The 25,353-nt window shown below is 48.0% G+C and overlaps 2 protein-coding genes across 2 annotated transcripts; both read left to right on the top strand.

The window, feature by feature from the left end:
* Positions 1-3,879: 3,879 nt before the first annotated feature.
* LOC113147171 lies at positions 3,880-8,308 on the top strand. The gene is made up of 4 exons (XM_026336806.1): positions 3,880-4,080; positions 4,290-5,449; positions 5,855-7,870; positions 8,026-8,308. Exons 1-4 carry the CDS (start codon positions 3,880-3,882, stop codon positions 8,306-8,308), a joined length of 3,660 nt encoding a protein of 1,219 aa, XP_026192591.1.
* Positions 8,309-13,321: 5,013 nt separating this feature from the next.
* On the top strand, positions 13,322-23,462 carry LOC34619412. The gene is made up of 10 exons (XM_026336805.1): positions 13,322-13,740; positions 14,072-14,494; positions 14,661-14,947; positions 15,126-15,448; positions 15,576-15,806; positions 15,931-16,611; positions 17,061-17,417; positions 17,518-20,992; positions 21,125-22,563; positions 23,259-23,462. The coding sequence occupies exons 1-10, from the start codon at positions 13,322-13,324 to the stop codon at positions 23,460-23,462; spliced, it is 7,839 nt and encodes a 2,612-aa protein (XP_026192590.1).
* Positions 23,463-25,353: the final 1,891 nt, after the last annotated feature.

Genomic DNA, 25,353 nt, shown 5'->3' with positions numbered 1-25,353 from the left:
AAGCTTCAGTTTTTCCACCATAGTGCAGAATCCCGCATTTCAGCCCTAGCACAACGAGACCGGACCGTCCCATGGGATATGGTAGAACCAGCAAGCTGGGAGTCGGCCACTCGGGGTTGGGTAGTGCTTAATCGGCGTATAGGGTCAAAGTCTATTAAAAATCGGAGACAGAAGCTGAGAACGAGTTTATATTTAAGGAAAAGGCGTTACCGAAGAGCGTTGGTACACGTGAGCCAATCAAGAAAATGAAGGGAAGCAACAGGCTTATCCCAGCCATTTGGGTTGCTTGCATTATCAACACCGCTTGCGCAACTGTCGTTAGAGGAGAGTCGCTGATGCTGTTTGAAGGGGTGTTTGGTGGTTTGTTCTCGCAGAAGTGGTAAGAAATAAGGCCTGTGTTCGCACTGGCCGTCGGGGGCAGTGCTAGAAAGGAAAAGAGGAACCAGGGTCACCCATTAGTTTGCTGCGCGAAAGTCAGTGCTCTGGCTATGGTAGAGAAACGTATGCACAGTCTGCACCTGCGTAGGCCTTAGAAAATGCCTTCTGTTCTTCCGATTGCTTACTAACCAAGTGTGACAATAGAAGATGCATTCCGTTTATTTCAGTATGGAACGACCGCGCATTTTTATGCTTAATTTGGGCTTGAATTTCCGATGCATGCATGTTGCACATTGCTAGAAGTCAGTGGATAGCCCTTTTGTTTAGATTGATTGGATTACATTTACCGAAATCTACAGGTGGCTTGTGAGGAATGACGGAAAGGCCCTTTTCATTGACAATGTGCGCAGCATGTCTAGGACAATTAGGCATCTCCCATTTTTATTCCTGCTCAATATTCTGTACGTTATTTTTGACGGCTTGGGGCATGTGCCCACATTTTCCGTAGTGTTTGGCACTGCTTTTGTCTCTTTGCTGCACCTCGTCTTCGAGCGACAAAATGTGTGGTAAACAGAATGCGCAACCGCACATTGAGCCACAAGTGTTTCCAACTAATGAACACTAGACACACTAACAAGATAAGCACCAGGCGACCTGCATATCCATAGCCTTACACGCCCCTCAGCCCCCATAGAGAACAAATGCAAATACACGATCGTCTAGATCATAAAGTAAAGATGATTATGCATACACGGGATGATTCGTAGGAAACATTAGATTCCAGACTTTGCTAGAATTGTATAGTGTTCCCCCACAGTTCAGCCTAACAAAGGAACGGGGCTCAATTTAAGACAGAGACGAAAAATGGACAGATTCTAGAACTAGCTTCACGTGAGCTGCTTGTGACCAAAGCAGACTTGAAGTCCAGGTTTATGGAGAAGCTATCACTCCAAAGATTCCGCTTGGCTTGCACGCACCATTGCAGACACGAGCAGTTTTTAATGGCTTAGCAGCCTATTACTGTAGATTTTGCAGACTTGGCGGTTCCCTTGAAGCCACGAACCGTTTCTAGTAATGGCGTGTCTCAATCTTGGTACGGGCGTCTGATCGGGAACCGTGCAGCAACCGGCCTCGTGAAGGCGAAAGCGTGGGAACGAAGATTCATCCAAAGAGATCTTATATGCAATATATGCGGGGCTTCCCAATTCAGGAAAAAGGGCCTCATGCATGAGATAAAGAGCGCGTCGATGTTTAGGAAGGTTGGGCAGAGCGATTCTCTAGTTTGGGATGGCCACACTGGTGCGCCGAATTTGCGTCGGAGACACTTGCTACTCCACCTTGTTGACAAGGCTTGGAACAGCACCAGATATCAAGTATTCGCCTCAGTTTATAAACTGGTTAGTCTTTGAAGGCTCGGCTGTGTGGATGGAAACACTCAAATAGCAGAGGAGCTTGATGGACTGGAGTAGTGGCGCCAGTTGGAGGTGCAGTAAGCACTCGTAGTCCCTTTATGTGGTCCTCAGGGTTTTCGGTCTTCTGGCCAGTGATTCAAGGCTAGAGCTTCCCGCCATCACTTGCTTAAGCCTAGCAGTTTTCACAAAGCTTGCTGCTAAACTGATCGTAGCACGAAGCGGTAAGTCCGGGCCCGTAATATAGCTTAATCCGTTGTATTCTCTGCAAGCAGGCCAGTTTCTCTAATTAAATAAAGCCACAATAGCAGTGCTTTGCGAACTAGTATATAAGTTGGAAGGAACACCTCATTCACATAAAATGGATGGTGCGAAGCCAGTAACACTAACAACCACATGGCAGAATCTTCTACTTGCCCATCCTTAGTGCTTTAGGCTTCCCCGACCGGCAAATCCTCAATAACGCATCCGTAGCATGCTGGTTGGCTGGAATATTATTTTATTTTACTATCTGTGAGGCTTAAAAGTTACATCGTCTTGCATGCCGATATCCCCCTTCTCAACTCGCACGGAACCACCAATGCCAACGGGAAGACTATTGTCACCGTAGGATGACCCTTAAATTCAAGCTCTCTGCAAATTCAATAGAAAACCCTGAAAAGATTTACCAAGAAAGCTCTCCCATTATCCTGACCACCTCGGAGTTCCGAAACACGAAATTACAGCTGGGTGAACACAGCGTGTCTCACAAAAAAGAACACGCCTTGTTGTGACGAGCTATATCTACGCTGCAATAATATATCATACGATGGGTGAGGCCAATAGGTCAATTCTTTATTGAAGTTAAAATAATTATAACTGGTGTGGCAGAAGTTGGGTAAGTGTAGCTTAGCCCGCAACAATCTGGCTGCCCATACATCCTATTTATTGTGGCTCAATATCACCTTCGCACTACGGTAGTGCATGCTGCCTAGCAGTGCACGAAGGTGCCTTGCATTGCTATGAGTATATGCCTAGGGTGTTCTGCGATTATCCAACTAGCACTCCTGCTGTTCTATCCCCCCCTTTGGCCGGCAACTTGAGGATTGGGTGAGGTGCACAAGGCAGCTCAGGGAAGAGGCCAAGAATAAATCGTGCCTTTGGTTTTGTCAGGGTTTTGGATGAGGCGCTTCTTGAAAAGAGCCTTCGGGGACCTTTATATTGATCGTTAGCTGACTAATAGTTGTTCCATGGACGGTCTCCCTAATTTATAATCTACATAGTTGGTCCTGACTGCACAAAGGTAGTCATGAACCAATGGCGCAATGGCGATCCGACAACAATTTGATTTGCATTTAGCCCTTTAAACTAAAAGGCACCAATGACTTGATGCACTAAAATATTTGACACAAAAGCACATGCTTACTTCGCTTCTCATACTGAACTAATGTTCCTGCAAAATGGGGATAAAACACATAAATAGTGCTTACCGTTTGATACATGATACTGCCGAAACCTACAAACCCCACGTTGCTTGGGCTCTGCCTCCGGGACTGATGGGGCTGCCCGCCAGATGCATGCATACAGATCTTCGGAGTTGACTGCTCAGTGCTTGCACACTCAGAGCGCGCATACGCAGTGCTGGTATGGAACGCGAATATGAACAATAGATTGTTAGGTGATGTGAGCAAAAAAATCTATCATGTGCTGTCCAGGGGTAGGCTAGCCCGGCAACACCCCTTGGGTGAGAGGTACAGCGTTTCGCAAATGATCTCCAACACAAGGCTTAAACACCGTTACTTTTCCCTCTAGTGTTGAGGTCGAGAAGCATAAATGGGATGGGTCACGTTGGAAGGGCGGCTTTGTAGACTAGCAATGCTGCAGAGGCCTAGGATGGGCCTTTCGGTATCAATAAAGCATTGAGATAGTCATGTGAAGAGCAAAATGAACGGCTTTCTTACAGAGTGTTGGTGATTCGAAAGGTTGCTGTGGCTTGCTAAAATTCTGCAAGCATGATTCGTCGATGCGGATTTTTCTTCCTCGCAAGTAACAATAATCCTGAACTGAGATTTGTGTGCCGATACCACATGCCAGCCTTTTTTATACAGCAAGAATGCTAGAGTCGTTTCTGCTGCCGCGCATAAATTTAGCGCTATCAAATATATTTGAGGACCTCGAAGCCCATCAGGTGGACGCATCAATACTGAATGGCTTCTTGATTCTGCGGAACTTGAAACTCAAGCGCGATGCTTTGGCAGCACTTTCGCTGCCTATCGATGTGACCTATGGGCACGTAGGAAAGTTAGAAATTAAGGTATGCTCTACAGGTACCGGCACACTGCTTGCATACTTAGGTGATCTTTATGATCTACGGGAACAAAGGGATTCCCAGCCGGAAAATTCGCTCTGATGCTTTCTGTTTTTGCTGCGTAGCCCTGAACTGTAATATTTGCTACTAAAAGTTGCCTGATCAATACGAGATTTATGGATAGTCACTGGATGATTGTGATACGGCCTCTACAGCTTAAATTGTGGCGACTGTTATCGGAGCCCATTACGGTGTGCGCTGAAGATATACTGATCATCATCACCAGCCAGCCCCCCTCTGACTGGAATGTCGAGAGAGAAGAGCGTGTCCGAGATCAACATCGCAATCTCATTCTTTTGACAGATGAATGTCTGACATATGCACGAGAGGAATCAGGTCTTCCATGTGTGTTACAGCGGGCGGCTTACGCGATTATTCAAAGAATCAGGCTATCTCTAACTAGGCTCGAATTGAGGTTAGAAGACACAGAAACGGACTCAAAACGTCATTTTGCTCTCGGCATGCGTGTCTCACGTTTGTTTAGCCTTCGCTGCGCCTCCGCTTGGGAAGAAGGCCCTGCACTTGAGTCGGAAACAACACCAACTCACAGCAGGACTGCTGATTCCCGAGCCTCCCTAGGGCATGATTCTCAAGGTTGGTTTGGCTGGATAGTGGACTTCCACGGACGCAAAGAAAAGAGTGCAATTACTTCTACTGAGGGGATCGCTCAGTCATTCTACCTGAAAACAATCCTTGAAGACGCTTCTGTTTACTTGGACCCTCTCAACGACGACCATCACCGCAGATCATGGCTCCCATACCCAGCAGCATTTAGAGAGGAGATCCTCGATAACTTGAGTCAACTACTTGTAACAGAGAAACCGTGCCTCAGTACAGACGAATCTAGGCTTCCCATCCCTCTTGCATTCCCAGAACAAGGTGCGGGGACGGGTTGTGCAACTCCTGTGCCTCTAGGTACACTTAGGGAAGTCTTTGAAGGCAGAAGAAAGCAAAAGGAGCAAACGTCGGACACGCTAGATGACCGATACGCATCAGCGTTACAGCCGTCACATCAGCGAAAGTCTGTCACGAGATGGAGGGGCTGTGGCCGCCTGCGATTAGGTCAGGCAGAGGCTACTCGTCCTACTGAAGAGCCAGCCGACGTTCGCTGTAGTTCTACTCACCGAGCCACAGCAAGACCATCCGGTGCAGCTAATGTACACGTGGCATATCCCGAGGAGAGCAGCAAAACCGTCACGGGATTATTACGATTTAGCGACTTGTACTGTCCAACAGAGCTATGGAAAGTAGCTAGCCTTCAATCCACCAATCATATGTATATTCTGAAACCAGGCGAGGTGCAACTGCGAGCAAGGTGCTTGCAACGCCCAATGGCATCTTCTTGTGATAGTGCAAGAATATTTGCTCGTCCGTTCCCAACAACTATGGCCACGGGTCCGGCAGCTGATAACATACTTCTGGGGATGAACGGGGAAAATGAAGCCGTGGTGCATGCATCTGCTTCGCCAATGGACGAGTCACCGCCTGCTCTCTCAGTAAATATTGTAGCTCACGGAGCGGTCCTTCAATTTACAGTGTTTCAGATGTCCTCTATCTTCCGCTGGCTTCACTACGCTGTAGTTCTATACCAAGAACTCGTTTCAGGTGTCTATGCCATGTGCCTGTAAGTCTTCACTAACTACTTAGCGTCTACAGTCCTGTGTCATCTTCTTCACGTCTGTAGTCTTGGCGTAGCAGCGGTGCTCGAATGCGGCTTTAGGGAGGCTAGTCCGTCACAAGAGGAACTAATGAGGTATAGACTTGCGTGGAGACGCCATCTTCTGACCAACGCTTTGGTAGCAACAGGCGGGGGTAGAAAGTCAGAGCTACAGAAACAAGATATTCAGAAGAAGGAGTTCCTTAATAATACTTTGGTGAGTTCTTTTGATTTTGGACCTGCGAAAACGGCAGATGAGGACTTCATTCGACTCTTCGAGGCCAAATATTGGCCTACAGTGATCATTCCAGCAAGGCAACAGGTCCTTCAGGATTTGCAGCGACAAATCCGCCTTGGCCATTGTAAAGAGGTTTACCTTTCTTACCAGCAGAGGAATACCTTGGAGATGTCAATAGGGCTTTCTGAAGCAGCACCGCTTACTCCACAATCCAAGCGTGGGGAGGAGGGCATCGAAGAAGTCCATGAATACACGGATGTATCTGATATTCAAGTAGACCCAGGCATATTGCACGAAGTGGAGGAGATGGCGTACGCACTGGGAGCCAAAATAACTGTGCCCGCCGAAGCAGATCCGAATTTTGTGAAGTGCATTGAACAAATGCAATTTCAGCGGTTCTCGAAGAGCTTTGAATTCGCCCTTCAGCTTGACCACCTTCAGTTGACCCTTGGACCTGATTATGAGGCTCCTGCATTCATTTGCATGGCTGTGGGCAAAATGCACGCTCAGGTTGCAGCGTACTACGATCTCCGTACGTCTGCAGTTGCCGCTTTCAATTCCATTCAAATAAGGGACAACCTTATGCCCAATCTGCCTCATTGTTTTTCAGTCTCAAGCCAAGCGTGTGCCAAAGCTCTCAACTCTTCGGAAAAAGTCTCTGACCATGCCGCTTTTTCAAAAGACCGGGAAAATATCCAGTCTTCAGACACCTTCATATCTTCCCATGATGACGAACACACTAGAGATACTTTTCTTAGCGGCACACCACCATTGTGCACGTTTCATCCAACAGAACAACCTTGCATCCCAAAGTGGAATAACACGTGCACATGGCCAGCAGGATGCTGCCCATTCAAGACTCCAACGGAGCTATTCACGAAGCCTAAGAGCAAAAAGCAAGAATCCCGAAATGATCTAGGAGGAGGGTGGATACGTTTTGAGAAAGTTTTTGTACCTCTAGAGGGTGTACCAGATTTGGTCCTTTACATGCAGACTCATGGCTCACTTTTCTGCACAGTAACACCAGATGCAGTATTAAAACTTGCACAGGTACTTCAGGGCTCAATACAGCTGGCTGAAAGGAGTACGATCCTAGAGGCCACGAGCGAACGGGTGCAAGAGGCACTGCGTCATAATGAGCTATTTATGGCCCGGTCACATCTGTATGCAGCCGACCACCAAACAGTTGATATATGTATTGACATTCCCATATCCCATCAGCTGCTTCTTCCATTCAGTAAAAAAGAGCCCGAATGCCCAGGAATTCTGCTTCGGTCTGGAGTGATATCTGTGGATACCTACACGCGGCGTCCCGATATTCAGAATTCCAAGTTGCCCCGCGACGCCCCAATCAAAAGATACGATAGATATACAGTCACAATCACGGGTGCCTCTGTTGAGCGCGTGCCAAACTGCCTAGACTTTCTGCGCAGGTTTCAGGGTACTGAGAACTCTGATGCCTGCTCTTACTGCAAAGGAGATTCAACGCGACGCCATACGATTCGTTCTGCAGCAACCACAATTCATGGCGGTCCATCAGATCCATTTGCATTCTCAAAAGAATTTCGCTGGTGTACCAAGCCACAGGGTGGCGTTACTGATGGTGTACGGGCTCGAGAACCCGTGAACATACATGTGGGTAGTGAAAGTGAAGAGAACACCATGGGTGCTAGTCAAGACGCAGTGATATCCAATGATCCATCCCACTTTTGTGTTGGAGATACGTCACAAGCCTTCCTTATTTGGCCAACCAGCATAGAAGGCTGTGTTGACCTCTGCCATGCTTTTAATTATCCGGATCTCCCAGCATTCTGCGTGACTCTACAGGACCAACAATACAGGTGCCATACGCCGTTTCTCGCCAGCCTTGAGCACTCCTGTATAAATTGTACCAAGGATATTGATCTTTTGCTACGATATTTGCTGCACATGCTGTCATGCTGGACAGAACATGAGCCAATTGCTGGATCAGTATCTTTATCATGCTTCTTTGCAGTGGTGTCTATATTACTCTGAGCGACGAAGATATCATTGCCCTCGCTGGGTACTTTGCAGAGCTCCAGACCTTGGTTCAGGCCCTTTCTACGCTATGGAACCCTCATTCAGAGGCAGAAGATGTCATTTTTACAAACCCCGTCTCCTCAGATAGTCCTGTTCAAATGCCGGCCCAGGGAGTCAAGAGATCTGTTGATGTTGCAACAGAGCGGCTAGACATACACAACAAAGAAAAGAAGGTTCGTTTACATGGGCATAATAATGACCCGATTGCATTTGTCTAATATTGGCAGACGTCAAACACTGTCGCTGAAGAAGTTTTGCGATTGGTGTATGAGAGTGCGATCATCAGGAACTATTGTACGAGAGGCAAGATTTCTTCGGCCTGCCTATCGTATTGCAGTAGATCGGAAAGCTTGTGATCAAAGAAATTTTTTTACTTGGATCGCTGCAAGGTTGCTCTGATTGGTGCAATGTGTTGCAATGCTGCAGCGGCGCATTAATCGTGGAAGGCGGACCACCGACTACACACGACTTTGCAATGCCACTAGGAACGGGATAACGTTGCAATTTGGGAGATTTGGAGGCCTCAGCACAACATTGGGGAGAAATACCTTCGTCTCCCGCCTTAATTATGCAAGATACTCTACATTGAAGCGTGTTTCTACGCATATACATCGTAGGCGCCACACCTATGGCACGTCTGTTCCACGCGAAGATGCCCATGGCAGAAGAGCGACTCTCAACAGATCAATCTCACCCACGCAGTACTGCGCCGAACCACGGCTGACAACCCTGTATTCTGTGGATGAGCCCTGTAGTTACACAGACCCTGAAGCTACTGTGTGGAGGAACAACTCACTGAGAACGCAACATTGGGAAGCGGAAAAAGAGAAGGCTCACATCAGCAGTTCACTCAACCCAAACAGCGCTTCCAACGACAGAGCAAGAAACCGAGCCGATAGGGCCGGCCACTCATATTCTGGAAAAAACAGTCGTCGACCTGAAGCCAGCTGCCATAGCCTGAGTGGCTTCGATATTCGTCTCGGCCTGTCCGTCTGTGAGATTTGGCTGGTAAGGGAAAGCCACAAGGGCGTTCGCAGCATACAAAGAGCACATGGAGCTCATGTTCACTTGGCCAGCGCAAATCCGTGTCCTACGAACCCTTCCACCGGTATGTCAATAATGTTTGGGATAGGCAATCCTCGCATCCGGTTAACGTGTGTCTCGCATATGACACGGTGCTCGTGTGTGGCGACTTTCAACGAGGTATATCACTCCATATGGCCATCTGAACTGGAGGAAAGAAGGCCTGTTAACGCCTCTCATACAGAAAACAGACCTATACATTCACCAGTAGGATGGAAAGGACTGGCAGTGAAAGAGAATAACTTACGCTCCAAGAGGCTGAACTCAAGCTCCGCTACTAATAAGAAGTTTGTTGACACGCGGACACCCCCTGCGCAGGAGATCCAAACTGGAGCTTCAGTAGATGACTGGTCGCCCTCTCTTCATGTATCGCAGTCTACCCTACGTTTACCGCTTTTCCAGTTCATCCCTAAGCAGCAATCAAGCAAGCTGGACTATCTAACCGCGGCTTCTGATGTTGCCACCGCCCTAGTTGAAGCTGCAGCTGCCCATGGGGCCCCACTCCTATTCAGAAATAACAAGGAACCCGTGTCAACCGAGGCACTACAAACAGTATTCCTGAGCAATCAGTTGAGGTTTACCACAATGTGGGCCTTTCCGCCAGCATACCCTGAACAAGGGCACAGGGAACAAAATTTCAATCAGGGACCTTCACTGGCAGGCCCTCGAAAGAAGAACGCGTATCAACGGAATTCTCATGCTAAACTGCAGGGGTGCAGCCGCAGCAATAGTGAAATGCGAGAAAGTGATACGTCGCAGCCTGGCAAATGGGCAGCAGACGAAGAGGTGTTTGTAGAAGACTTGGTAGGGGGGCATTGTTTTCTGATCCCTTCGTATGTACATGCTTCTTTAGCAGTAAGAAGCACATGGCAAACGCTAGCCAAAAGAAACCCAGACATTTCCGTTACGGCAACGGTTTGCCTCAGAGCACCCCTGCACTCCATCGACATTCGGTGTAATCGTCTAAGACTAGCCCTGGACTGGGGCATGCTTGCAGAGCTTACTGGTAGGTCCTAATAATGGTATATGATAAATTCAGGCAAACTAACCTACCTCACTCTATAACAGCACGCAAGTGTTTCGACTTGCTTGTGGCTGCGTTACAGCCCTCACTGTGGAAATAGTCGAAGCAGCCGGCATGGCGTGTGCTCCCGCAAATCCAGTGGCTTTTGATCCTCCTCTCGACAGAGCTTGCCAGCGAGTGAACGATCCTCACAATCACCATTGTGAGGCCACTGTCCCAGATATGTGGACCTCTCCTTCCCTCTCCAAAAGCAAGGTCCATGTAGATGGAGGATTCGGAAGCCCTTGGAAAGATGGGACGTTTGATGTCATCTGTTTAATACTGGAGGGCATTTTACGCCCGTGGAATGTACAACTTAGCTTTGTGCTAGATTTCTGTGAGGTGATGCTACCTATCATTGGGCCTTCGCCATGCCCTGCACTGCCGTTATTGTGGGCAGAATTTGTTGAGGGTTACGTACTGTGGACGGATCGGATCTCAGACTTCACACCGCGCCTTCAAACAGACAAGGGTCGTCCATTGCTTGGCACCTCAGTCGATCAGAGAATTTCATTTCACAGTCATCCCAATCTAAATCCATATCGCCCTTGCCTAGCATTGAACTTGCAGCCATACTCAGCGGCCTCAAATGCGGCAACTAAGCAAAAAGGAGACGTGCAGGGGCCTTGTATGGAAACTCCAGGCACCAATGTTTTTTTTGATGCTCCCATCGTCATGCCCCCACCTGCGATTGTTGTTTCTTGTCGGCTAGCTGCCTCCTACTATTTGGAACGTTGCCCTGTACGAAATACCGAAGAAAGACCCTCCTGCGCAACAGCAGCAGATTTTAACGGCCCTCAAGATGTACGAACAAGGATAAACAAGCTGCACAAAACAGCGAGATTTACAGGGATCGTCCACGACATTCGTGCTGATATGCTGCAGCTGTCGAGGAGCTCGCGTGGATCGGAAGGTGCTACTAAACTAGGTACGGATCTGGGACGGTTGCCGCGGTCCTTTCAGCTGGTAACCCACGCCCTGCCACGTCGCGGCAGCCGCTTAACGCCTCCAGAATTTACTCATCCAGAGCTAGCTCCAGTAACACTGCCTGATGTTTTCCACGTTATCTGTGATGAAGACCAGCTTAACGCCAGAAAAAGTCGGCGGCGATCTGCTTCCACCGGTTCTTGCGTGATGAAGAGTGGGGGATCGGAGTTTTCTATTTTTAACACCAGCAATCAAGCCAGGGATTTTCAAGCTTATCCAAAACTTTGCGGCAGTAATCCAGTAGCTCAACTTAAACGTTGGTTTGTTGAAAGACACACAGTAATTGACGGCTGTCGCTGTAGGATGATGGCAACCTGCAGGGTAGTCGAAGAACTGGAAAACCCAGGGGATATTTCGGAAGGTAGAATTAAACAGGGGTGTCCAGATGATATTGTAAAGGAACTAGGGATTGGCTATCCTTGCATTGCACGGACAAAAAGAATTCGATCTGTATATGGGGCAGCGATCCACCCATGCACAGATAGGAAATCTCAGGCCACCATCGAGGCGATGGTGGAAGTGGAACCCCTGCTAGTACGCATGCAGTCGGGATAAAGGTCAAGTAGTAGATTCTCAGACACCTAATTATGCATTTTGTACGGATGGGAAAACTTTTAATGACCAGAAAACCAGTGGCACATTTGGACACAATGGTGTACCGTTGTGATATTGAGCGGTGTGAAGTGAGTTCATTTGCGGAGTCAATTCGCAGGTAAACTTAAATGGAAAGGCAGTAGTGGCTATCGGGTCGATGCATAAAGCGCTGCAAGCAGCTTTTGCCACAGACACTGCGGCTTCGCAAAGGAGGCATCAGTTCGACAAAGCAACGGTTAATAGCGCAGCACATGCTAGTTCTTTGCTAATCAGTACGGCACCGGGGAGTGTGACGGCCACGAGTGATTCAAGAAGGCCGTACACCACAAGTAGCGGTACTGTACCATTGGTTGGCTTGCCAAGCTCAGGGGACCAACTAGAACCTTCATGCTCCGCAAGCCCCTCATCATTCTTGTCTGCAGTGTCTGTAGTGTCTTGCGCCCCTTCAGAGAGCGCTCGTGTTTGCTCGCTTAGTAAAATGAGTCCCGGCGCTAGAAGAGATCATCAAAATTCAACTGAATGTGCGCACGAGTTTTCATGTGCCATTATAAACAATAATCCAAATTTTGGAACGGGACCAACCGGATTGTCATGGGTTTGGAAGGTCTTGCTGTCCGTGGATGCTTTAGTCTCGCTGAACTGTAAGATAGAGTGCATTCAACTGGAGAGCCCGTCCTTGTGTGCCACATTGGAGGACTTGGAGATATCTTTTGGCCTTGAGTGAGATATGCGTATATAAATAGTACTTCGAGACAGTATATGGTCGAATCAAAATTCGGAAAGGCCGTATACTTGCCCGCAGTAGCTGCTTTTCTGGCTGCTTTCTCTGTTGGAGCGTGTTGCCACCGACTACTGCTTTAACCGTTAATCAGTGCAGCTCTGGCCTCACTGGTCAATTCTTTGAGGTGTGTATGTAGTCTTACTGTAACTCTTTGCTTTACTCACACCCAGGCCTCTCTGCGGCACCGCTGGACGGCCTGTAATGAAACTGGAGAGCCCTCATTATGGCAATGCTGCGTCAAGCTTTAAGACCCCCCAACAGAGCCATAGAGGCACGAAGTACAAAATGGAGTCTTTTCTCAACGAGACTGTCACAAAAGGTACTCCGCATCAGGCGCATGCAAGAACAAGTGGTGGCGTGCTGGCCGCTACACATACCGTTTGCATGCCTGCACATTTTACGGAAGCATCCAGCAGTACCGGCGTAGAGGAAACAAGTGCATACTTGGAAATTCGGTTCATGATCTCCGCTGATGCACTTCACAAGCAGAGGGCAGCTCTTGAATCTGCTGTAGAGCCATGGAGTTGCCGCATCAACATTCGATATGTAAGGTGCCCCTCTAGCTTGGTCAGGCGTCCAACAACTAGGCCATTGTCCCTTCTTGGAACGGCTATTAAAAACGCATCGTAATGTTGTGATAAAATGCTGTTTCTGGGTGCCTACGCGATTCTGTAGAAACCTTTTGACACACTGATAAACATGCTTCTCACCTACATTCGCGATATGGAAGGAGCAGTCCAATGGAGCGACCTGCAAACATCGTTGCTCAGAGCAGAAGCCGCTACACTGTGGAAAGAGCCGCCGCGGCACTGCAACTCTACTCTCAAACGGAGTAAAGTGCCGGTCCGCAATCTCAGCAGCTCTCACTTTTTCACATGGGACGGCAACCGTAAACAAATAAGACAGCTCCCAAGCAGTGGCGCACGTGGTAACTTCACTAAAATCATAAAGCGCCCCAGCGACCGTGGCAGGTACCTAGATCATTTGACAGAAATGCTGGGCGAATATGGAACAGAACTTTATGCCGAGCTAGAATGCTCCTGGCTAAACGTGACAGCAGCGCCTTTCCTTGTGGATGCAATATTAGATACTTTGAGCCTTGCAGAAACAGCTCAGAAGGCACTACAAGAGCAGATCAACCTGTACGACTCTACCCTATAGCTGTAAGCGTTGAGAGTAGTGCTCTACCTTGTCAGCATTCCAAAATGTTTTTTGGCTGCAGTTCACTCCATTTAGTTTTAACATGCCTCGTCTTAATGCGCAGACAAAAGCAGCTGCTTATTCGCATTCAAGGCAATAGTGACTTCAGTGGGTCGAAAAATAAACATTACAAAGCTCAAGCCGGCATATGAGCAAATCTTCCTTATCCAGGCGCAACCCATATTTATTTGATTCTCCCCCCTCACCTATTTTGCCCTCTTTATCGGCACAGCAATTCCCTATATCCAGAATTTACCTATCCATATATGGCAGCCTTTTAGTTTCACTGTCATGGTGGATTTCAGGTTGCTCCAACCATAGCGGGAAGCCAGCAGACTGTACGTTGGCTACCCTACAAAGTTCACCCGGAGATCCACCTGCAAAGCTGTCACAACCCCAGGAACATCAAACGGTTTGCTGCAACAAAGGTAGGGGTAGCTTTCGAGTGATGTGTTTAACCAAGCCTTTTTCGCCGTCAGTAGAAAAGGGCAACGATGTGGCTGTTTTCCCCTGTTGTGCCCTGACAGACGTCGTAGATGGCTCCTGCTCGGAGCTCAATACTAAGCACGTAATATTAGACGCTACATTCGAGGAGAGCCCTCCATTCGCGACTGAACCTGCACGGGCGACGGGAGATTACTTGACAGATCAATTTAAAGAAGCGCCGTGCAGCGAGGATCAGTATCTGCCTCTGTTGTACGCAGTTTTACATCTCGCCTCCCTTCATCTCAAATGCACCTCTGCCAGGGACAACTTTCCCAGTGTATGCCAAATACGAGTTCCCATCAAAATCCTGTTTGATGGATGTGTATAAGGGCGAGTAGAAGCTTAGCGTCGAACCGTTCTGCTTGCTTGCCTGCAGGGTGAACCTGACTGGTCTGCCGTTGGCTGTCCACGTGGAGCCGCCAACACAGATCGTCACAGACTCAGGTCGCCCAACATTTCGCTCTCTTCAAGCTAATCACCTCGTCGTGGATGACTTTTTCGTTCGGCGCCGGAGAGCGCTGACACGTAGGTGTAGAATAGCACACACGCAAGCAGTACCTGGTGCAGTACATGAAAAAAGATGCTGTCATGAGAAGACTGTGCTTGAAAGCAGCACCTATGCAACAGGGCGAAGCACTTTTGACGGAGACAGCAGTCCTACAAGTGGTTGCACGACCCCGCGGTCGGGGGCTAAGGAGGTGGAGATGCCTGAAGATTGGACTTTTTTACGCCATGAGGAGATCTTCCGCGTGCCTTCAGATGACCATGTGTGCCCATAATCTGCGAACACCTCAAATAATAATCTAGATCTTACTCGTGCTGCCCTCTATTTGAAGCGCAGAGCAACAATACCTTGTTTGGCCCATGTGGATGCAGGGACAGGCATACAAGGTCGCCGTGCGCTTGCAAATCGTCGGAGTTGATTTCGAGATATGCGACCTACAACTTGACCGCAGCCAAGTCTCAGTAAAAGAGTTGCCCTTGGATATCCCATCCCCTGTACACGATACAAGGGGGAGGCATGCCTGTAGAAAAGTGCGATGTGAATCGCTCTACTCAGCTCGAATTCTTGTGAAGACGGTGTTTGTACCCAGCAGCAGGACATTTAACACGTATCTGTCCTCCGTGATCTCCATCCACAATAACTTGTCTGTGCCTGTCCTGGTGTGTTCGGTGAGGGTCTTTTTAAAAGAGTATTGATATAGTCATGAATTGAGCAGGCAAATTACGTACGACCTGGTATTGTTCCTCCTAGGCATACCATGAATTTTGAGTCAGAAATGTGTTTCAGGTTTTCCCGCACCCTGCTCTAGCTCTTTTGGACCAGTCCGATAAAGGCATTTTAGTGGAAAATATTAGATGCTCTGCCTACGAGGGTGAATCCCCGAAGGTCACCGCAGAGCGCTGTGCATGCCACGCTAATTATTCAAACCGGTCAGCTAGAGCCCGTATTGTGATAAATCACGGCTCCGCAGCAGCCCCAGAATGGTCGTGTGCGAACCATTTAGGAGGAAGCAATCAGGCTAGCTTCTTTAAGTAATTGCCAATCAAATGCCTGCTACGACCACGTGCGCAGGTATCCCACTAGACATTCTCAAAAGGAGGCATGTGATGTCCCAAACGTCTTGCCGTGCCCCCCTTTGGAGGTCGAGCCACACGGAGGAATAGGGCATATACCCTTGTCCTGGATCTTGCCAAAAGCAGTTGTGGCTCATAGGCTCCAGGTGTTGGGTATGAAAAAGGGAGGGGAACCCTTGCGTACAACCTGGAAAGAGCACGGGTTAGAGCCAGATCAGCCGCCTCCCAGTCCAACGGCAAACCGTTTAGGGCAAGCAGTGTTATCATTTCACAGCCATACAGTAATGACTGGCCTTTCTTCTCTTTGGAAAGGGCCACAACAGGATACTCAAAAAGAAAATGGCTCTACGGTAACGACTATGCCGTCAAAAATAGTTAAGAACTGTGGCAATTTTTCTGGAGCTAATAATTCAGGGATCGCCGTGTTAGTGGAGGGCCGGCCTCCAACAGCTTCCGACTTAAGTTACCTGAACGAATGGCTTGATGACACGTCAATCGAGCCCTTATATTTTATACCGTCTAGTTGCATTTCCACGCAAAACGAGGTGGAAGTATACAACACTCATGGGCATTGTAACAGTAGGCGCAGCCATAAAATGAGCAAGTTGGCGCGATATATAGCACCCCAAGTGAGCAACATCGGTCGTGCACCCTCATCAGATACGCCGGATGAAAACAAACAAGATATGCCCCAAGAATGTCCGACGTTTCGGGTTTCTGAAAATTCCTCTACAGACGAGGAAACACAGGTTCGTGCACTTCTTCTCTGGTGTCCGCAGCTGCACCTGCCTGCTGCTTCACATATAATAGCGTAAGCACCCGCACAATCACCGCAAACATTGCTACAATAATAGAAGCTGAGAGCCTGATGAAGAGTAAAGTGAGGATCCGATAAAATGCATTGGAACCCTTCGCTTTTAGATGCACGTAGGCACAGATGGTGCGCAGTACTCCTTGGTGTGGTCTGTATGGCTATTAACTACCTGATAACGCAACCCGTTCTAGTCAGCCTAATTTCGCTACGTTCCTTACCTAAAAACGCTCGCTATGCGGCTGAAGTTTGTGAGTGACATTGTACACACGCAATCAAAGACATAGCAACATCTGTTTGCTCTAATCAATGCGCGTGTCTAGTGCGGTGCCGCAACCATCAGGCACGGCCGTGAATATTTGCGTCTGGCGTGTTCAGCTCTTTCAGGCTTACCAAACCATTTATGCTTTAGCGCAGTCTCTTGGGTCCAAGCCACTTTTACAGAAAGCAACCTTACAACAAGTTGCACTCGGACGTAGCCATAGCGTCCTCTCATATGAATGCCAGCCTCAGATTGTGGAGTTTCTACTTGGAGAAGGAGGCGCTGGTGCGGATGGCAAGGCTGCTACTCGAAGGCTGCCAAAAGCCATAAATCATCTTGATCAAGACGCTAGTAGTATAAGCAGCAGCGGCGGGTCCAGCTTCTATGCTGCCTTTGCCGTGACAGTTTACGGTCAATCGCGAGACTTGCTGTCTGAAGCAGACCCGTTGTTCTTTGAAGTATGTCTGAGCGCACCAATCAACGTAAGTGCTACGATCATAGCCAACAATGCCTGTAGCTGAGTCTATGAAAGCTTTGCGCCCGAACCATGATTTTCTGTAGTTGAATGTATGTCACTCTCAGGTGGGAAACCGCCTATTTGAGCCACTTGGGCTTTTTCTTGTTTCCAGCACATCGTCACCGCTTCCACAGCAGAAAGAATCATCACCACAGACACTAGCATCACATTCCCAAAGGAATGCCATTCCCCATGCACTCATTAATGCAGGACAAGACATCGATATCCTAAAAGTGACTTCCGGGTTTGTGTTCGAGTTTGTTACTACTGCCGGAGGAAAGAAACACCAGCATTTATACAGATCTGAGCCTTTGGTTATAGACTACCATGTGCCTGCCCCCACTAATGCTATAAATCGTGTTATAACTTTTAAGCGAACAAGTATAATTGATGAAGTGGGAAACACAATACAGCAGCACTCTGCGGAGTACCGTCGCCTTTCCATGTATCAGCCAAATGAGCTATGTGTGTACGCGGAGATAGCTGGATGGTGTAAGAAAAATCTGGACTCTACCAGCATTACTGACTTTGATCAAAACGGTTTCCTTGGCAGCGCTTCTAAACTGACAAACATAAAAACACATATGTGGGGTACATGTGTCAGGGCCATCCGCATTTTCGCTCCTTACTGGCTTGTCAATCGGCAACCGGAGCCGCTTGTTGTCTCTTACTGCGACTACCCAATGCAGTACTTAGCCTCCTGCGACTGGAGGCTTTTGGGAGTGCCGTTACATGGGCATACTTCAGTAGCTCTTGGCGTTGCACCCAGTGGAGAATTCAGGCAGTGTTGCGGTCCACGCAAAGATGAAAGAGATTCTGTTCACCTGGGAGACATGGGGGCTTCTGGTTCACGTGACCACTCTTCTCTAAGGTTATGCTCAGCTTTCCGTATTGATATTGTTGGCCGCACCACGGCTGTTTCAGTTCCAGTACAAAGCCCAGCCAGCCTTGGTGCCAATGGAATCAACAGAACCTACTATCATTTTGGCGTCACAGTAGCTCTCGCCCCACCGCCTTTCTCACGTTCCAAAATCGTCAGTATATACACCCGCTTTGTATTAAAGAACATTCTTCCCTATGACCTTTGGGTCAAGGAGTGTAGTGGTAATTCACCCCCTCTCTCGCTGGCTGCAGGGAGTCAGTGTGCGTTCCATCCGCAGACGGTGGTACCCGGAGAAGCACTCATTTACATCGCCACGGTTGACCCCGCAATCGTCGACTCTCTTTCTAAAAGCACTGAGAACAGAAGAGGCGTGACTAGAAAACCAGGGGCATTGTGTCTTGATGGAGGAAGAAAGGGCCAGTCTATACAACAAAGTATATGGTCATCACAGGTTTCAATATCCCGCAGAGCTTCGTTTCAAATCCGCCTTAACACCCTCATAATGCCTACGAGGAAATCTCATGCCAGATTTGGCTTTAGAATGGGTGCAACCACCATCTGCAAGGATGTACGAGCACTTTTCCAGGCCCATAAAAACATCCAAATATCCATTCGTTCTCTAGATGGAGCTTCGTTTGTAGTATTATTCAGTCTGCCTGTGAAGTCCGAATACCTTCTTCTCAACAATACTGATTACTTAATCGCTTTTGCTCAAGGTGGACTTCGACATAAGCGCGTCTGGGAGCTTCTAGGAAGAAGGAAGCAAATGGAGTATGCTTGGAGCGATCCCCAAAGGGAGCGAAAATACCTTCGATTTTCTGTTTTGGACTGTAACCAACAAGTTACAAAAAGCTACAACATAGCACGCATTCGTGTACACCGTCCCCTTATTTTGCCGATTTCCAAAGAAAAAATATACTTTGCTACGGACGTGTGCGGCACCAGCAGACGAGTTATCGCTACGATGGATGCGCCTCCGAGGCAGAGGCAAACCACTTCTACCACAGATTCCAGGAGACGTGCCGTTCGTGACTTCCTGGTAAGTCACAATTTATGGCAGAGTAATGGAAGCTCACGAGCTAAACGAAATGGACGAGAGTTTTCAAGAGCGGAACTGTCTTTCCACGCAACCACGAAAAGGAAGAAAATTGAGCATATGGAAGCAACGCAATTAGCAGGGACATCCCATTTGATAGGCCTTTACCCGGAAGGGCTAATACCACAGCCCAGATTGCTTCAGAGAGAGACAAAAGAAGCTCCACGCAGCAGCTGCTGGAGTGGCAGATTCGCTCCTAGTAGAGAAGAACCTTTGCGTTGTATGCGGGCTGACTGCTTATGCACTCCTGAACAAGCAGAGCCAGAAAAGGTTTTTTACTTGAGTAAAGCATCTGACAACCAGGAGGGCAACTACGCAGCTAGACAAAGCCGTATGGCAACGCTCATTGGAACTCGTCAAAAATCGTTCCGCAAACATGTCAAATCGAGATCACGCAGATCAAGCACAGCCACTGCATGGAACAGTTTCCGCAGGAATAAGGGGCTGTCACCCAGATTACCAGGCGCACAATCCCCCCAAGAATCGAATCAGGCTGTCAAGTTTACCGGAAAGAGATTTCTTTTAGGTATGGGAATGCATATCCGCATTTCTATCCAAGGATTCGGCCTATCCCTCGTGGACTCCACTCCCCAAGAACTTGTGTTTGTTGGCTGTTCGGGTATCCGTGCAGAGGTCCTGCGTTTACGTGCATCACAAATTCAGGAATTTCGCTTTTCTATAAGGGCTTTCCAAGTAGACAACGGAGTAGCAGAGGCTGAGCATCAAACTATTTTGAGGCAGATAACACCTGAGGAGTGCCTTGATCATTATGGATCCGGCAAGGCGGGATTATTCGAACGGGGACCATTGAGCGCCGGGTCATGCGAGGGAGTACTACGAGCCAATGCAAAACCAAAACAGGACTGGGGTGCATTTGAGGGGTGCAAGGGGGGGGAGCGCTTTCCCTTCCTGAGATTCCAGTTTGGCGGTAGCCTGAGGAATGGGGTGGCGATTCTCGAATACGTTGATGCTGAACTCGCACCCATTGCGTTGCACGTCGAGGCAGATACAGCGTACGTTCTAGTCCGCTTCTTTATGCGGCTTCTGCAGAATCGCTCAATATTCTTTAGGTCGCTGCGCCATCGAAACGTGCAGCTCGTTCGAGAGGCAGCTGCCAATCGGCCAGATACTGCCGGATATGAGCGATTGCGGGCATTCCCAGAAGCAACCATCCCATTGGCAGCAACCTTAAGACCGCTATATATTCATACATTATCTATCCGGCCAATGCTGCTAATTTTATCGGCAAGATCACAACGCTTGCGCAAAAGAGATACTGGGACGGTTCATAACGGGCTGATGACGTTCCGCCAATTTGAGTTTCTAGGATATCCAATGACCGACATTACTAATTTTCCGCTAAAATCTCGCCTTTTTGTACAGCAGTGTGTTTTCACCACTGCTGAGCAGCTTGTAGATGATTTGTGTTCTTCGTACGTTCAACAATGTATTCGGCAGCTCCACAAACTTTTGGCCTCTATAGATGTCATTGGAAACCCGCTTCGTCTTATTACTGGACTATCATCTAGTTTACGTGCTGTCACCGGCAATCAATTGAGAAGTACGGACACTTGTTGACCAAAAACACCGCTGACCACCGCCGCACTGCATTTACTCTAATTAGCAGTCAACAGTGAATCCTCATCATGAGCACAATTATGATTGTTAAAGCTATTGAGGTAAATGCTCGCAGCAACTGCGAATGGAGCAATTCCTATACGGCTTCGCCATGAACGTTGTACTTACCATGTACAGTCGTGGTGCTTCTTGAGCAATAATGTGTACTCAGGTCCTTCCTTATCCGATACATCACGCTCATCATTTCTCAAATGCCTGTACAGGTTGACGGTGAACTTTGCCAGCGCAGTATTTGCTTCCATCAGCAGCATAGGCGCAGGACTTCTCAGACTGTTTGAACTCTTCAGGCTTACAGATATACGCGGTATTTTATCCTTGTGGCCAGAGCCCATACGGATACAGCCAAGCAGAATAGAACGTCCAGAAACGCTCTGCGAAGGCCTCTACACAGGAATCCTAGGAGCTGTACAGATCGTTGGAGGGTCTGTAGTGGCCGTCGGATCCATACCTTTGAGACGCAAAAGGGCCTCTGGGTGCACAGGGTTCTGCATAGGTGTCCTTCAGGGAATAGCATACCTTGTTGCGGGACCAGCCGTTGGGCTAGTGCTGTTTTGTGTCGCAGTAGCTGCAGGTGCCAGCAGTACCCTTCGGCGCAAATCGATGATAAAAAAGACGCGCCCCCTTCGTGTTTTCCAGCCGCATTTGGCAGTATTGCCCTATGCCTTGCACACAGCACGCGCGATGAATCTGTTGGAGGCGTCTACCAAAAGGGTTCTTGCTCGAGCAGTGCTACAACCGGCTGTCGTGGCTTTCCCGATCTCTCCCGTTTGCTTATCTACTGACCTGAAGCATTACTTTGTCACAGACGATAGGCGAAATCATAGCGCGGATTACTTGCTTGTAACTAACGATTTGATGATCTGCCTTCGTGCCGGATCTGCGCAGTGGGTGTGCAGACGAGAGGACATTGAGCGCTGCGTTGTGGTGTTGCCAGCATTCTTAGAAAGCGCCTTTCGTGCTCAGCAAGCAATGCTCTTACGGCAGAGGCATTGGAGGTCAACGGGTCGCGCTCACGCTGAATCATCCAATCTGCTGAGAGAGAAAGAACAACCAGCATACGACCAGTGTGGTATATATACGGTGCATATAACCGTAGCAAACAAGCTGCACCTTGAAGAAAAGGTGCTGCGTGATTTTTCGGCGTCTTACAAAGCGTATGTCAGCCACGCTACGGAAAAACGCAATGCTGTTCAAGCCCTAAAGAAAAACTTGAAGCTCCCCAGCGGCACTGCCCAGCACAGCGTCATTATCCAGTTACCTGATGCCTCAACGAACAACAGTCCGTACACAAGATTGCCCATGCACAGTGGCGACATCACACTACCCGGCCAAGAAGTGCGAATGTTTGTCGCCTCAAACGTTCCAGGGGGTAGAACTACAAAAGCAGGCAGATGTGAAGCGGAAAACACCTTACCTCAGAGTGATGCGAGCAGCATAATTACAGCAAATCCAGATATACAGCCTAACTGCATTTTTCCTTTTATGAGACTGCTTGTAAACTGGTTTGCATGTTGCTATCGGTGGAGCTATGGGAGCGTCATGCGGCTCCGGCACAAACGATCTGATTTGGGTTCGCCTACCAAGTTGAACCGCTTGCGCCATCTTGAAGGAGTCAGCCGTTCTTGCGAACCAGAGGCCATCACATTCACCATTACTTTCCCAGATATATACAAGGCTCTACAGGTGTTCGATATAATTTGTAGTATCAAGAAGAGCATTCAAATTGCGCATGAAGATGAGAGCGCTACTGATGTGCTGCAATACTCTTTTATTACTCCTTGAAATTGTAGGAGCTTTGCGCTTTTCCTGGAATTCACGACTGTGTGCTAATAGACTAGATGGATTGTGTATAGCGACTCATGTCGGAAAGCTGCACTGCAGCTGCATTGATGCGCGAATTCCCGGAATATTGTGCCTGCAAACGAATTGACATGTTATCATTTTTTCATGTCAGTCGTTTGCTTTGCTAGTAGGCCGAAAAATGCTTGATTGCAACCGCCGGTCTACCCTGAAAAAAGATAATTTTCGTCCCTTTACCCCAATGTGCAACACCTCTACATTTCCCTCCCTGCGTAAATGAAGATGAGATTCTTTTGAAATGCTTCCTCAGCCGCACTCTATTTGTAGACCTGAGATGCCTCCTAGCATTTTCAACAGCATAACCTTTTCCGCTCTCAGAGAATATACAGTTTTCGCTTGGAAACGTTTGCAAAGAAGCAAATTTAGATTGCAAGCATTGTGCAGTAGTTCCAAGCAATGCGTGTATAATCAAGAGGGACGAGCTGAAGAAATCAAAGTTTGCTTGTCACTTGTATTCCAATCCCTTTTGGGATTTTCAGGAAGATTCCGCCCGTTCTTCCTTTAGCCGTTTTCCAGAGGTATTGGGAGCTTGAAAGAATGTCGAAATTAGGAAAACTGGAAGGAATTTTGGGTAATTCAGTGTGCTCTCGTACATATACTTAGCTTCGCTTTACGAAGAAAGCGCAGAGGAACCACATGTCAGTGCAACATGAAATTCCCATTATCAGCTACGGCATCCCCGCCACAACGGTTTCGAGATTTTAACTTATATTGGCGATCCACGTACCGACATGACATAATCAGTGAACAGTGTGTGGAGCAATTAATTTGCATTATTCCTGCTCTTTTGTTTCGGTTGACACGCAAGTGTAAAGCTCCTTCTAATGCCTGCGTCAGGAAACACTTGATTCAAGACTCAGAACAAACTACGTAGAGAGTTTTTGATTGATTTCCCATTTAAAAATCCCTTAACCCACTCCCAGCAATTCTCAGGCTTTCAGCACAGGTGGAGAAGGACAGCTACGGTGTTCGTTGCCCAACCTTCTATGAATTCCAAGCATTTACAGCTAGTTGCTCATAGCAACTATCGCTCGCGCAGACAACATCGTGTCTTATTGTGTTGCTTTATCAGTATTCTGCACGCCAATCAGTCAAATGCTTCAAATCATTAGCTAATATTATCCAGTGTAGTGGAAGTGTTTATATGCAGCTCAACACTTGAGAAAGAGTGCGCATGTAATTTGCGTGATAGAAGCCTCGGCCTATTGTGCGTATTTTAAAAGTTTTGGGTGCCTTTAATCTCAGAGGGAAGTGAATGTCCGGCGTCCCAGGACAAAAGTTTGAGGACATCATGCACTAGGGGATCTGGATATACAATGTGCTTCCTGTGGTCTGCTGTGTGGGGGGGCATACGCATACGCCAACTGTAGAGCCTTTGACTGAAAAGCTAGTCTTAAACGCACTCTAATTGCCGAAAATGGGATTGAAATGATATCCTCTAGATGGGCAGAACGCGAGGTCTTCACTGTACGCAGTCAGCGCATATCTGCATCCACTTTGAGCCTGTGGCCATTCACCACACCCACCTTCAGTGTCTGCTCATTGTTTATTCCAAGGCTTTATAATCTTGCAGAACGCTCGCTCACAGTGGGAAGAGGGTGCTATCGGGCAAGAGGTCCACGAGATTCTCAGGGTTTTGCCCTAAGAATGGCATGTGGCCTGCATAGTCAAGAACCCCGCCCAAAAGTGTTATTTATTTCCACGCCAACACATTATTGAGCTAAAATGGCTGGTCAGTAAATAGCGTTTACAATAACCAGCATGATAACCGAGGAATACAAGCAAATGGGGCAAGTTCTTTATACCAAGATCAGCACTTTAGGAGCTAGACTGGCGACCATGCAAGTCTATAAACAAAGCTCCCCTTGTTTTGGTGGGCGCAGAAGCACAGATGGATAAAGCAATAAGCGCATACCGTGCTACTGTACACTTCAAAGACAACCAGTGCCTACTGCGATTTAAATTTTTCCCACTAAGACTGGCTCTGTATAATGCGGCTTCCCTAGGGGGCATCCTTGAGTACTAGTGCCACTGTATGGGGTGATTGCAAGCAACTTACAATGTACAGACTTCTAAGGCTTTACAGCACACAAAGTCTCATTATCTTGTGTTAGCAATCATATGAGCGTCCTCTCGACACTCCAACGGTCGACTACCCAAAGTTCCTTGCTGGGGGCGAGACTGTTACCACCTGAGCAAGCGTACACGATGTTCGGTGGCTATTTGACCTTTGGCAAAATCACCAGTGCATTGATATTAGACTGCTCCTAACGGATGTCACTATCTAAGAGCACGGAAGCGGAGTAGAATGACCTTATATCATCTAAAGTTTTGACGAGGCGCATTGCGCCATCAAAAGGGTCGACGACGACTGCATGCCAGAAAAGTCATTTAGAGGAATGGGGGAAAAACGTATATCAATTA

Source organism: Cyclospora cayetanensis, unplaced genomic scaffold (assembly GCF_002999335.1).
Source record: "Cyclospora cayetanensis isolate NF1_C8 unplaced genomic scaffold, CcayRef3 CcayRef3_contig_149, whole genome shotgun sequence".
Lineage (NCBI taxonomy): Eukaryota > Apicomplexa > Conoidasida > Eucoccidiorida > Eimeriidae > Cyclospora > Cyclospora cayetanensis.
Note: the sequence above shows the minus strand (reverse complement) of the source record. Positions and strands in the feature narration are given on the sequence as shown.